We start from the raw sequence: 12900 nt of genomic DNA on the forward strand, positions 1-12900 counted from the left end.
TTTTGGAGAAAGCCTCTAATCAAAAGCAATGTGGTATTCTAAGGAACAGTAACTAACAAATCTAAGGGAGACTGGATATGGTATTTTGTTTCTTACATTAAGCATAGTCTGCTTGATATAAATAATTGATATTTGCTAGAAAACGATTGAGATCTTAAAGCAGTGGCTGAGAAAAAAACTCTCGTAACCGGAATTTACGAGATACATCTTTTTAATCTCTTTATTAATGACCTTGTGGATGGGATTGATAGTAAAGTGTCAGTCTTTGCTGATGACACCAAACTATGTAGGATATTAAAAACAGACCTTGATAGTATAATATTACAAAAAGATCTGGATAAGATGTCAGAATGGGCAGATACTTGGCAAATGAGATTTAATGTTGATAAATGTAAAGTAACGCACCTAGGACGGAGTAATCCTATAACTGCGTATACATTAAATGGAAGTAAACTCGGGACTACAGAACAGGAGAAGGACTTGGGTATTCTCATTACAAATAAGCTGAGCAGCAGCACTCAATGTCAAGCAGCAGCTGCAAAAGCAAACAAGATTCTAGGGAGTATAAAAAGAGATCAGATCCCGCGATCCCAACGTATTATTACCCCTCTATAAATCACTTGTAAGGCCACATCTGGAATATGGGATCCAGTTTTGGACTCCACATTTTAAAAAGGACATTCAGAGGTTAGAGTCAGTTCAAAGGCAGGCAACTAGACTACTACAAGGAATGGAAGGCCTCCCATATGATGACAGGTTGAAAAAGTTAGATATGTTTAGCTTAGAAAAAAGACGTCTCAGAGGAGATCTCATTTATATGTATAAATACATGTGTGGTCAATATAAAGGACTGGCACATGACTTATTTCTTCCAAAGACAATACTAAGGACCAGGGGGCACTCACCGTGAGCGGAAGAAAAGCGATTCCGACAGCTAAATAGGAAAGAGTTCTTTACAGTTAGAGCAGTCAGACTGTGGAATGCCCTATCACAAGAGGTAGTAATGGCAGATACTATAACAGCTTTCAAAATAGGGCTGGATGATTTCCTCAGTACACACATTGTTGGTTATAAATGACTTAGTGACCAAATGTAGAACTGGTGGAGGAAGGTTGAACTAGATGGACCTAGGTCTTTTTTCAACCTTAGTAACTATGTAACATTGGTGCTTAGTATTGTAAGGATGTCCTCCAGCACTTGGTTTGTACCGATGGGGAATTTTAACTATGGACAGTGCTCTTTTTTCCAGTTTCATATATATATACTAGATGTATTCATAGGGGAGAAAAAATTGTACAGTGATACAATTTATATGTGTGAGGCACAGTTCGTTGTATACGTGATATTTCGCCCCCACAGTTTCTTTTTAATATATACACACTTGCCTGTGTGATGTACAGAAAAATGTCACTGTTCCATGCACACTAGTGTCAGGGCAACAAAGCAATGAAAAAAAACACATCTATGAGTGTATGGAGGTGATCCCTGATTAGAAAGCGTCCTGGTACCTGAACGAGGAGGGCAGACATAGACATAACATTTTTCTCCAATAAGAAGCCATGGGCACTCTAGGTTTGAAAGAAAGGAATGACTTCAGCATTCCTTTATAATTATTTGAATGTTTATAAATATATATTTTATTCATGGAATTTTCCTTGTACTTTCGATATGGTTACTGTAACGTTCTATATGGGCGTGCTTATATAGAGTGTGCTGTGGTCATGTTGTCGGGACTATGGACTAGGAACACGAGGGTAAATGAAACAGAGCCCACCCTCTCTCCACTCCTGACTTTTTAGCACCAATTTGTCTGTGAAGTGACGTTTGTTGTACAGTTTGGCGAGTGCATCTTGTGCTGAAACAAATCCCTATTTAGGGAGATTTAGGTGGAAAACGCTAGAACAGTGTGAACAGGGCCTTACACAATTCCAGTAAGCAAATGAATACCATTTTATATAATAGAGTGTATTGCAGTGATTGTGCACGCATTAAAATGTAACTTCATTTTTAAGAATTGGAAGCCAAGAGTAAACAAAACTAGATACCCAGGTTTTCAATCTTTTTTTGCGTTTCTAATGGATATCATAGTCTACAATGATACAGAGTTCAAATTAACTTCTTTTTTTTTTTCATTTCAGTGAGTCATTTCAGACAGGCAAAGAGATACAACAGACATTTCTGTGCCCTTTAAAAAGACGGAAATAAATAACCCTACAAACGATCATCACAGTCTATGGACCCTTTAAAGGGAACCTGTCAGCAGATTTGGTGCCTATAAGCTGCGGCCACCACCAGTGGGCTCTTATATACAGCATTCTAACATGCTGTATATAAGAGCCTAGGCCGCTGTGTGTGTAGAACGTAAAAATCATTTTATAATACTTACCTAAACGGTCGCTGCGGTGGAGTTGGGTCATATTGGCGTCTTCGTTCTCCGGTGCTGGCACCTCTTCTTTCGGCCATCTTCGTCCTCTTTCTGAAGCCTGGGTGCATGATGCGTCCTACGTCATACACACTCACCGGTCCCGCATAGGCACACTACAATACTTTGATCTGCCCTACTCAGGGCAGAACAAAGTGCGCCTGCGCAGGACCTGAATGCCGGCGAGTGTGTTTGACGTAGGACGAGTCATGCACCGCAGCTTCAGAAGATGGAGGACGAAGATGGCCGAAAGAGGAGGTGCCGGCACCGGAGAATGAAGACGCCAATATGACCCAACTCCACCGCAGCAACCGTTTAGGTAAGTATTATGAAGTGATTTTTACGTTCTACACAGTGGCCTGGGCTCTTATATGCAGCATGTTAGAATGCTGTATATAAGAGCCCACTGGTGGTGGCCGCAGATTATAGGCCCCAAAACTAGTGACAGGTTCCCTTTAAGGGTTTGTCTGAATATTTTTAATGGGATTCAAGAGAAATCACCGACCGTGGAGAAACGCTGTGGCACAAGGTTTAAGTTAAAGAAGCAGTCTTCTAATGTAACTACTTACCAGCTTGACCAAGATGTTTTGCTTGTTCTACGGCAAATTGACACCTTCTGCTACTGGTTCTACAAAGATTTAAAAAGGAAAAAAAAATGTTAACCATCCATATAACCTTAATGTCACTAGGAGAAATAAATCCACAGCCTAAATGTGTCAAGCAGTGTGCCCATATCTGGTGAATCACTAGTAAGGAGCTATGCTCTGATCACGTGCCCAGTTATCATCTATTTGTAAAGATTAGTAATAACAATAAAAATAATACTGATCTGTTACAAATGGAGCCAAACTGGATGCAAAATGGTGGAGAAAAAAAAAAAGAAAAAAAAAAGAAGTTTTTCACCCCTTCACAACAGGGGCAATTATTTTTTCCTCCCCTTCTTCCCAGAGTCCTAACTTTTTATTTTTCTTGTATTAGGGCTTATTTTTTTGCAAGATGAGTTCCACTGCTGAAAGACACCATTCAGTTTAGGCTGCTTTCACATATCAGGTTTTTGCTGTGCGTCACAATCCGGCGCTTTGCAGAAAAAATGCATCCGTTTTTTTTTGCCGCCGGGTGCAGTTTTTCCTCAGACTTTTATTAGCGCCGGATTGTGCCGCATGTACTCGCGTTTGATCCGGTTTTTGACGGTTGCGGCAAAAATCGTCACTCTGGCGGCCGCACAGGACGCAGAGAGGAACGTTTTTTCTGCCAGCGGCAAAAAAACGCATAGCGCCGTGCAGCATGGTGCATAATGAAAGTCTATATACGCCGAATCTGGTGGCATGTATCAAACGCCGGAAGCATGTACCGGATTCGGTTTTTAGTTCTGAGCATGCCTGGAAGTGAGATAAATTCATTGCTTGTCAGAAAATATCTCTCTCTCTCTGGCCTAAGAAAATCGGTGCGAGTGGAGTGCGATGAAACATCGCATTCCACTCGCACCAATTCTAGCCTGTCTGTCAGCACACGAGCGATTATTTTCTCAGTCCTAATCGGACCGAAAAAACAATCGCAGCAGGCTGCAACTGTAATGCGAGACTCTTTCTCTCGCAACCATTTAAGTGAATGGGGCGAGAAAAAAAAAATCACACTGCACTCGCGGTACACCGGTGTACCACGCGTGCAGAGCGAGAATGGCAATAGCCGGCTACGGAGGAAAGAGGGAGAGAAATCCCTCCTTCCCCTCCTCCGTGCCAGCCCGCCCCTCCTGAGAGCAGGCCCGCCCCCCGCAGCTGAGGTCCGCTCGCAGTCGGACCGCACTCAGATGCAGGGACACTAGCATGACACTCGGCTCCTGCTGTGCTGCCAGCACGAGCCGAGTATCATGCGAGCATCGCAGTAGTGCCCCGTGTGGCCCCAGCCTCTTTCTCTCTCTCACACTCACTGACTCATTCACTCACTCACACCCACTCACCGATTACGGGCGCGGCGCTGCACAGCTGTCACACTGCTGGCGGCTTCTCCTGATTTGAAAATGACGGCCGCCCATTATTCAATCTTTTATTCACTGCTTTCCCCGCAGTAAAATAAATAAATAATTAAAAAAAAAACGGCGTGCGGTTCCCCCCAATTTTGATACCAGTCAAGATAAAAGCCACACGGCTGAAGGCTGGTATTCTCAGGATGGGGGCTCCACGTTATGGGGAGCCCCCCAGCCTAACAATATCAGCCAGCAGCCACCGGAATTGCCGCATCCATTAGATGCGACAGTCCCGGGACTCTACCCGGCTCATCCCGAATTGCCCTGGTGCGGTGGGAATCGAGGTAATATGAGACACCCCCAATGATTAACCTGTAAGTGAAAGTAAATAAACACACACACCCGAAAAAATGTTTTATTTGGAATAAAAGACAAAAAAAGACCCTCTTTTACCATTTTATTAAAATCCCCAAATACCCCTCCAGGTCCGACGTAATCCACAGAGGTCCCACGACGATTTCAGCTCTGCTACATGAAGCTGACAGGAGCGGCAATAGAACACCGCCGCTCCCGGGAGCTCCACACAGAAACTGAAGGGAGTCGCGCTGTCAGCGGGGATGTCACTGAGGTAATGCCGGGGGGTGTGCGGTGATTATGCGTGCGGGAGTGCCGGTGTATGTGCGGTGATGGTGCGTGCGGGAGTGCCGGTGTATGTGCGGTGATGGTGCGTGCGGGAGTGCCGGTGTATATGCGGTGATGGTGCGTGCGGGAGTGCCGGTGTATGTGCGGTGATGATGCGTGCGGGAGTGCCGGTGTATGTGCGGTGATGATGCGTGCGGGAGTGCCGGTGTATGTGCGGTGATGGTGCGTGCGGGAGTGCCGGTGTATGTGCGGTGATGATGGAGTCTCTCTCTCTCAGCATAATTAAAAAAAACGAATCCGTTTTTTTTTACCGGATCCGTTGCATCAGTTTTTACACAATCTGAGACGGATCCGTTGCATTAGGCACAAACCGGATTGTGCCTGATTGCAAAAAACTGATGTGTGAAAGCAGCCTTACCATAGTGTACTTTAAAATGGGGAAACAATTCCAAATGGGGAGAAATTGTGAAAAAAAAAACAATTCTAATATGGTTTTGGGGAACTGTTTTTAAGGTGTACATTTTGTGGTAAAAATTACCTAGCAGTAGGATTCTTTTCATAAATACAATTCTGCGGATATCAAACATCTCCAGTTTTTATATTATTTTAGGGGTGAAAAAAAAAAAATCAGAAGTTTGCAAAAAAATAAATTTTGCTGGCTGTGTCGTCATTTTCCAAGCCAAATAATCTTATAGGCTATGTGCGCACTTACCGGATTTTGCCGCGGATTTTTTGCGGTTTTGCTGCATGTTTCGCTGCAGAAAATGTTCATAACATCTCTGCAGTGAATCACCAGCAAGACCTGTGGGCAAAAAAAATCCTGTACGCACTAGGCGGAATTTGACAGCTGCATGTTTTGCTGCGGGAATCCCGCAGCAAAAACAATTGCATAGCAATTCTTTTCCGCACGTCGCTACGGGATTTCACTGCATTGACTCCAATGTTAATCGTGAAATCCTGCAGGGAATAACGCAGGCAGCAAATTCTGTGCGGTTCACTGCGTTTTCCTGCGTTATTCCCTGCGGTATTTCGCGGTTTACCTCCGGTAATGTACATCGCCTGTCTGCGGTTTTGCAGGGAAGTGATGTCATTACAGGAAGAGGAAGCCGTGCAGAGAGTAAACACACACACATCACAGACATAGAACACATCACAGACATAGAACACATAAACACAGACACATAGAACACACATAGAAAGAAAACGGAAATATAGAAAAAAAAAAAAAAAAAGAACGTGGGCTCCACCGTATTTTTACCTTCCAGCCGAGGTAAGCACACAGCGGCGGCCCGGTATTCTCAGGCTTGGGAGGGAGAGGGGCAGGGTTAATGTCCCCCGCCTCACTCCCCCTCCCGCAGCCGAGAATATCAGCCGCAGCTGCCCCGGCACTGTCGCATTCATTATGCGGCAGCACCGGCGTGTCCTCGGCTCTTCCTGTCGCCGTGTAGCAGTGGCAGCAGGGTAATACAAGGGGTTAATGGTGGTGGATCACCGCCATTAACTCCAGGCTTGATCATGGCAGAGTCTATGTGACAGCTGACATGATCAACCCGAAAGTAAAGTGAATAAAACGCAGACACCGAAAAATCCTTTATTTTAAATAAAACAAACAAGCCTCGTTCACCATTTTATTAACCCCCCCCGAAACAAAGCTCCGGCGTAATCCACAGGTCCTGCGCTGCTTACATCCAGCCGCCACTGTCACAGACACAGCGCTGAATGAATGCAGCAGACAGCAGAGGTAATTACCGGTCATTTCCCACGGCCGGTAATGTGAACTCACTGCCGACCGTGGGAAATGCAGCGATCTGTCCTCTATCTATCTATCTATCCCTCTATCTGTCTATCTATCTATCCCTCTATCTATTCTTCTGTCTATCTATCTACTATCTCAGAATTAAATGACTTTTTTTTTTTCAATGTGCTTTATTGCATTGAATGCAATAAAACACATCCCAACCCGCACGCGGCAAAACCGCGGCAATACCGCGAACAATACCGCAGTGACCCCGCAGCAAACCGCATGCAGTTTTCGGGTGCGGTTTGCCGCGGTTTTTTACCGCGGGTGCGGTAATCTTTGAGAGCATGCGGAATTTTCTCAAGAAAATTCCATTTCCCAGTGCGCACATAGCCTTAAATTGTTTACATGCACTTTTTGTGGTATTACAGGAACCAAAAACAAAATGTACTTTTGGCGCTATTGGATTTTTTTTTTTTTATATTAGTGTTTATCGATCGGGTTACATATTTTTATATTTTGATAGATGAAATTCTTCTGAACACAGCGATATCACATATGTGTATTTTGTTATCTTTATTTTGAATGCGGCAAATGGGGGGTGATTTGAACATTTTTTTTCCCCAAAATAAATATATATCGCATTTTTCGCTTTATAAGACGCACCGGATTATAAGACGCACCGGATTATAAGACGCACCCCCAAATTTGGTGAAGGAATAGAGACATTTTTTTTTAATAAATGGGGTCCGTCTTATAATGCCAGTGTCCGTCTAACAAATCATATAGAGTATATGTCCCTCATAGCCCCCCCCGTCCTAAAATTAGCCCCCTTAATATGGATATGGCCACCTTATATTGAATATAGCCCCCTTGTGCTGGCACACGTCCCCCAGTGATGCAACATGTCCCCTATGGCTGGCACACGGCCCCCTGTGGCTGGCACACGGCCCCCTGTGGATGGCACACGGCCCCCTGTGGCTGGCACACACTGCCCCCTGTGGCTGGCACACACTGCCCCCTGTGGCTGGCACACACTGCCCCCTGTGGCTGGCATACACTGCCCCCGGGGTCAAGCAAGGGTCCCCTGCTGTAAGAAACAGCGGAGGTCCATCATTTGAAAGCCGTTATTATGGCCATGCCAATCAAATAAAGTTACGTCTCTGGTCGTTAAGTCACGTTAAAATAGAACGTAACTTTACTGCCTGCGGTCATGAAGGGGTTAAAGCCTGGTCACTGGCAAAATTTCAAGACAGCGCTGTAATAAGCCCCGACTTCTTCAGCAGAGCCACTGATATGTTAGCAACCATCGCCAACTCAAATCACGTCACAGTGAGCGCCCATGCTAGCGTGTATTAAATGCCGCTGTGAGAGTTTAACTCCGCTCCACCTACGATTGTTGGAGGTAGGTCCTAGCTGTAATACACAGCCATTACCAGACAAGTATGAGGCAGGATCACTACAGTATCCTGCTTCATACGCCCCCTTCCGACTTGCGCCTTACATGTGCGGTGGATGTTGTGAAGCGGTTCAATGGACCCATCAAAAAGAGATCCATTTAAAAAAGGACACCATAGTCCTCTGGATTTGTTGCTATTGTAACGGATTTGTTTCTAATAAAGGTGTCTCTAATCATCTCTAGTGTTCTGCACAGTACTAAATATGAGATCTACTAGTGGCTGATACAACCATCTATTTGCCTTAGACGTCAATGGTAAAACAATAAAAACTGGATTCAAATGCTATAGTTTTTTTTTCTCCTTACGCAGGCAAAAAATGGATTGTGGCTGGAATGGAAGCAAACTGAAGATATTTTACGACACTTAATCCACTGCCTTACTTTGTTTGGCAAACAAAAAGGCATCATATGGGCCTCTCCAAGCATATGTGTGCTAAATTAAATAATTAGACAAAAAAAACCATTAAATGTAAAAGGACTATAAAAATATGTGAACACAATCGTCAAAGAAGACATTGACCTGGGAGATGTTATTCAAGATACAATAAAACCATAACCACTAAAGATACACGGAGTAAATCGGCACATTGCCTGTTTACGTTGAATTCTACTTCCATCGGTTCATAGTTGTAGGACTGCTCCAGGTTTGCGTTAACGCGCAGTGATACCTCCTCATCATGTATCTAGAAAAGACAAAAGATTTCTTTAACAAAATGTGTTATGCTGTATTTGATGGCATGTGTAGCCAACAACATATAGCACTTGTGTTGTTTTATTCATCAGTAAACAAGTGCTCTTGTTGTTCTGTGTATATTGAAAGTAAGCAAAGTAAGCAGCTGGAGCCGCTCGCAGCGTAAGTACCTATTCAACTAGAAAATACGAGCGTAGCTGCAATTTACTGAACATTACTGAGACATAATAAAGGCAAACAAGCAGAGCATGATGTAGGAAATACATGCACAGCCCTATTATGACTTGAGAGGGAATTATGGAATATGCTATAGATCAATTGTAAAATAAGTAGCTACTCTGCTTTATAGCACAGGCACTTTCTACCCAAACATGAATTTTTAAAACTAATACCAGGACTATGAATAAAAGCATCAACATGGAAAGTTGTGCAGAAGTCATTCCATGAGTGTCAGCATCACCGCTCCAAGTACCTGCATTATTTATGTGACCTGGGTGATCCTAATAGCATGCAATAACATACAGACCAGGACATTACAATAAATAATGCACAAACAATTAAAAAGATCTAAAAGACTGCTACAAAGAAACTTACTTCAGCAATCAAGCCGACAAATTCAACCACTGGAGAGCTATAGGTCTGGTTCTTCAACAGGACCCTGTCACCTGGATGGCACAAAACATACAAATGGAGCATAGTGCACTGCTCAGAAAGTAAGGAACACTTATATTACACATTGGATCTCAATGAACAAAAGATTTAAATTGAAAATTGTTAGATATGAATTGTGTAATTTATTGACAACAAAATTTCAAATTAACACCTCAATGTAAACCAAAATCATCTGCCAAATAAGAGTTGGGGTCTAAACCATCCCAAAAGTCAAAGCAAAAAAAGGAAATGGGTTGATTCCATTTGACTGAATTTCATGTGACTCTGTATATATAGCAATCATGTGCATTTCTGCACTTTGGACAATGCTAGGTCATGCTCCTGATAAGATGGCAGAGGGAAATCTCCCAAACTTAGATCAGGGTATCATGTGAGCTCCTGGAGAGTCTGTAGCACTAATTGGCAGTGACAGAATCGATTATATGTCACATCCCAAAGGTTTTAAATTGAATTTAGGAGTAGGAACATGAACGTAAGTCAAAGGCTGCATGTCCACATACACTGGCTACATGAGGCTGGATATTGTCCTGGACTTAGAGGAATCCAAAGGTCACTGCACTAGTGACTTTACTAGTGTAAAGTCTAACTGATACTCTGAGGAATTCATTCTGGGAACTAGCCAAAAGTACCATGACTGCTGTTATCACATGGAAGTTTGTCACCCACTTCAAAAATATTCCTCCAGAGATCTATAATGGCTATAATGACCCACCGCCACACCGGTTATGTTGGATGATATTGCAAGCAGCATAATATTCACCACTATGAATGAGCGAACTCGAACAGGCTGCAACCCCCAGCAGTCAGCTTTATTGTGGCTTATTATAAAAAAGAAAAATGAAGGGAATTTTGTTTACTTACCGTAAATTCCTTTTCTTCTAGCTCCTATTGGGAGACCCAGACAATTGGGTGTATAGCTTCTGCCTCCGGAGGCCACACAAAGTATTACACTTTAAAAAGTGTAACCCCTCCCCTCTGCCTATACACCCTCCCGTGCATCACGGGCTCCTCAGTTTTGGTGCAAAAGCAGGAAGGAGGAAACTTATAAATTGGTCTAAGGTAAATTCAATCCGAAGGATGTTCGGAGAACTGAACCATGAACCAAAAGAACAATTCAACATGAACAACATGTGTACACAAAAGAACAAACAGCCCGAAGGGAACAGGGGCGGGTGCTGGGTCTCCCAATAGGAGCTAGAAGAAAAGGAATTTACGGTAAGTAAACAAAATTCCCTTCTTCTTTGTCGCTCCATTGGGAGACCCAGACAATTGGGACGTCCAAAAGCAGTCCCTGGGTGGGTAAAAGAATACCTCGATAAAAAGAGCCGAAAACGACCCCCTCTTACAGGTGGGCAACCGCCGCCTGAAGGACTCGCCTACCTAGACTGGCGTCTGCCGAAGCATAGGTATGCACCTGATAGTGTTTCGTGAAAGTGTGCAGACTAGACCAGGTAGCTGCCTGACACACCTGCTGAGCCGTAGCCCGGTGCCGCAATGCCCAGGACGCACCCACGGCTCTGGTAGAATGGGCTTTCAGCCCCAAAGGAAGCGGAAGCCCAGAAGAACGGTAGGCTTCAAGAATCGGTTCCTTGATCTACCGAGCTAAGGTTGACTTGGAAGCCTGCGAACCCTTACGCTGGCCAGCGACAAGGACAAGAGCGCATCTGAACGGCGCAGGGGCGCCGTGCGAGACATGAAGAGCCGGAGAGCTCTCACCAGATCTAACGAGTGCAAATCCTTTTCACATTGGTGAACTGGATGAGGGCAAAATGAAGGTAAGGAGATATCCTGATTGAGATGAAAAGGGGATACCACCTTAGGGAGAAATTCCGGGACCGGACGCAGAACCACCTTATCCTGGTGAAAAACCAGGAAGGGGGCTTTGCATGACAGCGCTGCCAGCTCCGACACTCTACGGAGCGATGTAACTGCCACTAGAAATGCCACCTTCTGCGAAAGACGTGATAAAGAGACATCCCGCAGCGGCTCGAAAGGTGGTTTCTGAAGAGCCATTAGCACCCTGTTAAGATCCCAGGGTTCCAGCGGACGCTTGTAAGGTGGGACTATGTGGCAAACTCCTTGCAGGAACGTGCGGACCTGCGGAAGCCTAGCTAGACGCTTTTGAAAAAATACGGATAGCGCCGAAACTTGTCCCTTGAGAGAGCCGAGAGACAAACCCTTGTCCATTCCGGATTGAAGGAATGAAAGAAAAGTGGGTAAGGCAAAGGGCCAGAGGGTAAAACCCTTATCAGAGCACCAGGATAAGAAGATCCTCCAAGATCTGTGATAGATCTTGGCGGACGTTGGTTTCCTGGCCTGTCTCATAGTGGCAATGACATTTTGAGATAACCCTGTGGACGCTAGGAGCCAGGACTCACCGTGAGGTGCCACAGATCCGGGTACCACGACCGCCTCGGCCAATCTGGGGCGACGAGAATGGCGCGACGACAGTCGGACCTGATTTTGCGCAGCACTCTGGGCAGCATCGCCAGAGGAGGAAATACATAGGGCAGTCGAAACTGCGACCAATCCTGAACTAATGCGTCCGCCGCCAGAGCTCTGTGATCTTGAGACCGGGCCATGAATGCCGGGACCTTGTTGTTGTGCCGTGACGCCATGAGATCGACGTCCGGCGTTCCCCAGCGGCGACAGATCTCTCGAAACACGTCTGGGTGCAGAGACCATTCCCCCGCGTCCATGCCCTGTCGGCTGAGAAAATCTGCTTCCCAGTTTTCTACGCCCGGGATGTGAACTGCGGAGATGGTGGAAGCTGTGGCTTCCACCCACTGCAGAATTGGTCGGACTTCCTGGAAGGCTTGACGACTGCGAGTGCCGCCTTGGTGGTTGATGTATGCGACGGCAGTGGCGTTGTCCGACTGGATCCGGATCTGCCTGCCCTCCAGCCACCGATGAAAGGCCAATAGGGCTAGATACACTGCCCTTATCTCCAGAATATTGATCTGAAGGGATGACTATCGGAGTCCAGGTTCCCTGAGCCCTGTGGTGGAGAAAAACCTCCCCCCACCCTGACAGGCTCGCGTCCGTCGTGACCACAGCCCAGGTGGGGGGTAGGAAGGATTTTCCCTGCGATAGAGAGTTGGGAAGGAGCCACCACTGAAGTGACGTCTTGGTTGCAAGGGAAAGAGAGACGTTCCTGTCGAGTGAAGTCGACCTCCTGTCCCATTTGCGGAGAATGTCCCACTGGAGTGGCCGCAGATGGAATTGCGCGAAGGGCACTGCCTCCATCGCTGCCACCATCTTCCCCAGGAAGTGCATGAGGCGCCTCAAGGGGTGTGACTGACCCCGAAGAAGA

At 45.4% G+C, this 12900-nt stretch overlaps 1 protein-coding gene across 1 annotated transcript in view; it reads right to left on the bottom strand.

The window, feature by feature from the left end:
• Positions 1 to 12900, bottom strand: part of MOV10L1 (Mov10 like RNA helicase 1) — a 371844-nt gene that overhangs the window by 149602 nt on the left and 209342 nt on the right. The window contains exons 11-13 of the mRNA XM_075345097.1: positions 9510 to 9580; positions 8816 to 8907; positions 2992 to 3050 (exon numbers count right to left, since the gene is read on the bottom strand). Coding sequence (XP_075201212.1) covers positions 2992 to 3050; positions 8816 to 8907; positions 9510 to 9580 — 222 coding nt within the window. The remainder of the gene's footprint in view (positions 1 to 2991; positions 3051 to 8815; positions 8908 to 9509; positions 9581 to 12900) is intronic.

Source organism: Anomaloglossus baeobatrachus, chromosome 4, assembly GCF_048569485.1.
Source record: "Anomaloglossus baeobatrachus isolate aAnoBae1 chromosome 4, aAnoBae1.hap1, whole genome shotgun sequence".
Taxonomy (NCBI): Eukaryota; Metazoa; Chordata; class Amphibia; order Anura; family Aromobatidae; genus Anomaloglossus; species Anomaloglossus baeobatrachus.